This window comes from Haplochromis burtoni, unplaced genomic scaffold (genome assembly GCF_018398535.1).
Source record: "Haplochromis burtoni strain Fernald_Lab_line unplaced genomic scaffold, NCSU_Asbu1 Contig_1063, whole genome shotgun sequence".
NCBI classification, from domain to species: domain Eukaryota; kingdom Metazoa; phylum Chordata; class Actinopteri; order Cichliformes; family Cichlidae; genus Haplochromis; species Haplochromis burtoni.
Window position 1 is genome coordinate 64110 of NW_024583424.1, and position 3429 is coordinate 67538.

Below are 3429 nucleotides of genomic sequence, written 5' to 3' on the forward strand. Positions count from 1 at the left end.
TACAAACTCAGGAGCCCAGCTGTCTGAAACGACTGAAGATGAAGCACGTTTGTAGAATTTACTGAGATTAAAGTGTTGAACTGTGACAATCATCAGTTAACACGACTTTTCAGCTGTTTGGGGGCAGAGACAGTTACCTCAGAAAAAAACCCTGTATGTTTGGAGGTGTTTGGTTGATTTTAAGCTTTAAGCTCAACAGGTTTATTCTGTACTCTGTCAATCAAAACGAGAGACTCACTTTTCTGCTTTCAAAGGAAGATATAGCAGCAGCTACTACTGTTTACTACACTGTAAAAACCCACATGCCCTTCTCAGGACTTTTATTTATTTGGCAATCATGTTGTTGTTGTTCTTTTTATTTACAGTTTTGAACTAGATGTCATTCATACTCTGCTGATTAATCACTTAATCAAATTGAGCACTTTTCAAAATTATAAAACATTTGTTGGTGTTGTTTTTAGGATTTTAAGCCTTTAAATGCCAGCTTAAACATCTGATGTATTAATTATTTATTCAAACAAACTCACAAAAAATAATTTTCCATATGGATGATGTTGCTGTTCTTTGACATTGGGGTGATTAGATTCGTGGGCATGTCAAAGAACAGCAACATCATCGATTTGATTGCATTATTATTTTTTGTGTAGTGTCTTTCGACACAAAAATGCCCCATTCACTTCTACTGAAACCACATTTTTTATGCTCTCTTGTAATACTGTTGTAGTATAAAACCATGCATCCGGTAATGTCAGCATTTTATTTTGAAGAAAAGTATTTTTTGACATTTGACATTTTTGCTGTATTCCCTCAGATTCAACCATTTTGCCATTGTAGGCTAATGCACGGAATTCTTGTCTTTTTGCAACTGGTGTGACCACCAAGGAGCCCCAAGAGTGATTTCTATGCACGTGTGTGTGAAACTACTTTTAAATCAACATCTGTTTCATTATTGAGCACATTTATTATGCAAACTGTACCAGCACTGAAAACTTTAACAACAAAAGATAAGCACAACAGAATATATGTATAAATTTGAAACTGTGTAACTGATATCACAGGTAAATGGTTCTTAGCAATTTTCTACTCTGAGTACTGAAAGGGCTTAATTCACAGAATGTTTTTTCGATGGATGTGCTTTCAATCTTACATGCAAATCCAACCACCAACCTTCAGATTAGCAGATGACCTGCTCTATCTCCTCCAAATCTGCAAAAAACATCAACAATTCTGTGTTCTTCTGTCAATATGGGGGGCTGTGTGTACATTAATGGCTGCAATATAACAAAAGGTGAAAATTTAAGGGGGTCTGAATACTTTCCATACCCACTGTATTTATATTATTTTTACTATGCAGAAATCGAGAATGCGTTCAATGAAGGACAGGCTTCTCTTGGTTTTCTATCATGATGTTATCCTTCTTCTTCTAACATGGCATTGTGGAGGTAAGTTGCAGAATAATATTGAACAATGAACATAATGTTAATGTGGTGAGAGTTTTTGTGTATATGTGATGGGAGTGTTGCAAGACAACTGGAGGAAAGATATAAAGAAAACACCACCTGGGAAATTGCAGCCCAAGAAAAATTACCCAAATGAAGTGTAATTATATTATTCGTTTATTATACTTTATCCACAGGTCAGTCTCAGATGATTGGTCCAACTCAACCATTGGTTGCAATTACAGGGGATGACATCATTTTACCATGCCAGCTAGATCCAGCTAGGGATGCTGTTGACTTGACTGTGGAATGGTCTAGACATGACCTTAAACCAAGATTTGTCCACTTAAAGCGGGACGATGCAGAGCCCGTGACTCAGAATATTTTATACTCCAGAAGAACATCACTGTCTGTCAACAAACTGAAATGCGGTGACATTTCATTGAAACTCTCCAAAGCGCAAGTGTCTGATGCAGGAATGTATAACTGCCTTGTTCCTGAAATTGGTGCAGAAACTGGGATGGAGCTCGTTGTTGGTAAGTTGACATCAATACCATTTGCTCTTAAAAAAAAAAGAAAAAACATTAAGGCATGGGATACTGACAAATAACAAAAGCTTACCTTGGATGACAAGATGGATATTCTACTGGGAAGTGAATCATCCTCAGGAGCATATAAGTTGAATACATTTTGGGAAAGACAGATTAGTTCTTACTTGAGCTAACATAGCTAACTGGATTGAGATTTGGACTGACAGTTTATTGAGTTCTCAAGAAGTGCAGTTTACTAACAGGAGAGTGGTGTGGAAGATAGTGAGGGTATTTAGAATTAGAGACATTTCATAGGGCATTAAGGCCAATGAGAGGAACATTTGGGCAGCTGGGTAAAAAACTACAAAAGAAAAAAGCATTTGACCTGACCAGATGGACATTTAAATATGTAACAGGATTAAATCGGACAACCATAATGGATCTTTAAAAGAGCATAGTAGTATTTATAATTACAATTTAGGCCACTGTACCATTTCAACAAAAAGCTATATGGCGTGACCACAGGGTAATTGAAGGTAATCGGGAAGGAATTTGGAATAACATGAACCATTGAAATAATTCAAAAATGTTTTAATTCTGAACTTTGATTCCAAGTAACTTTTATCCTTATTTTACTCTGTAGGTTCTGTTTCTTCTGTAGTCATGGAGATATCCAAAGTCGAAAATGTAATCTTCTTTAAATGCAAATCTAACGGCTGGTATCCAGAGCCTCGGGTGTTTTGGCTGAACAGTCAAGGAAACCAAATCACAGCTGAATCTACAAACAGTGCCAAAGGTTCTGATGGCCTCTATACTGTCAGCAGCACTGTGACTGTGAACAAGAGACAGACCTACAGTCTCACCTGCAGAGTCCAACAGAAGAACATCAACCAGACTGAAGAAGCACATATCCATGTATCAGGTAGAAAAATGATATATGCCTGACTCAGGGCTGGACTGGGACAAAAAATCAGCCCGGGCATTTTGACTAGAGACCGGCCCACCAGGAATGGTGCCAAAAAGCCTTTGAATGAAAACAAACGCTGTTGTGACAGTGATGTACAGTCTTGTTGGTATTTATGTAGGATTTCTATACATTTTACATCAGATAAAAACTTTGGTTGTAAGATTCAGATAATTATTTGTTAAAAGTGAGACATTTTAAATGAGAATAAGAAAGAAAAGTATTTCTTTGTGCCCCCCATTCCTGTTATTTTCCCAAACTGGGCCCCAGGCAAAACTTTGCTAGACCCTCCCCTGCACAGTTTCCAGCTGTCAGCTACGTAGAAAAGGATCCTGGTGTTATTTGTCTCTCAGAAATAGTTCATAACTTCCCTTTAGCCTATTGATGCCACCTAAAAGGTAAACCTGTTTCTCCATCACCTGTTCAGCTCTGATGATTCAGTAAGGACATCTCCTGGTTTCATCTTCATGTTTCCCTCTCACCACATATCCAAACC

The 3429-nt window shown here is 37.5% G+C and overlaps 1 protein-coding gene across 6 annotated transcripts in view; it reads left to right on the plus strand.

Moving 5' to 3' along the window:
* Nucleotides 1-3429, plus strand: part of LOC102306624 (butyrophilin subfamily 3 member A2) — a 21135-nt gene that overhangs the window by 758 nt on the left and 16948 nt on the right. For 4 of the 6 annotated variants that reach the window (XM_042216462.1, XM_042216461.1, XM_042216460.1 and 1 more), the window contains exons 2-5: nt 812-908; nt 1355-1442; nt 1637-1975; nt 2613-2891. In XM_042216462.1, coding sequence (XP_042072396.1) covers nt 903-908; nt 1355-1442; nt 1637-1975; nt 2613-2891 — 712 coding nt within the window. In that variant the 5' untranslated portion in view covers nt 812-902. Of the gene's footprint in view, nt 1-811; nt 911-1354; nt 1443-1636; nt 1976-2612; nt 2892-3429 lie in introns of all 6 variants that reach the window. The other 2 variants (XM_042216463.1, XM_005951833.2) reach the window with 2 other exon arrangements.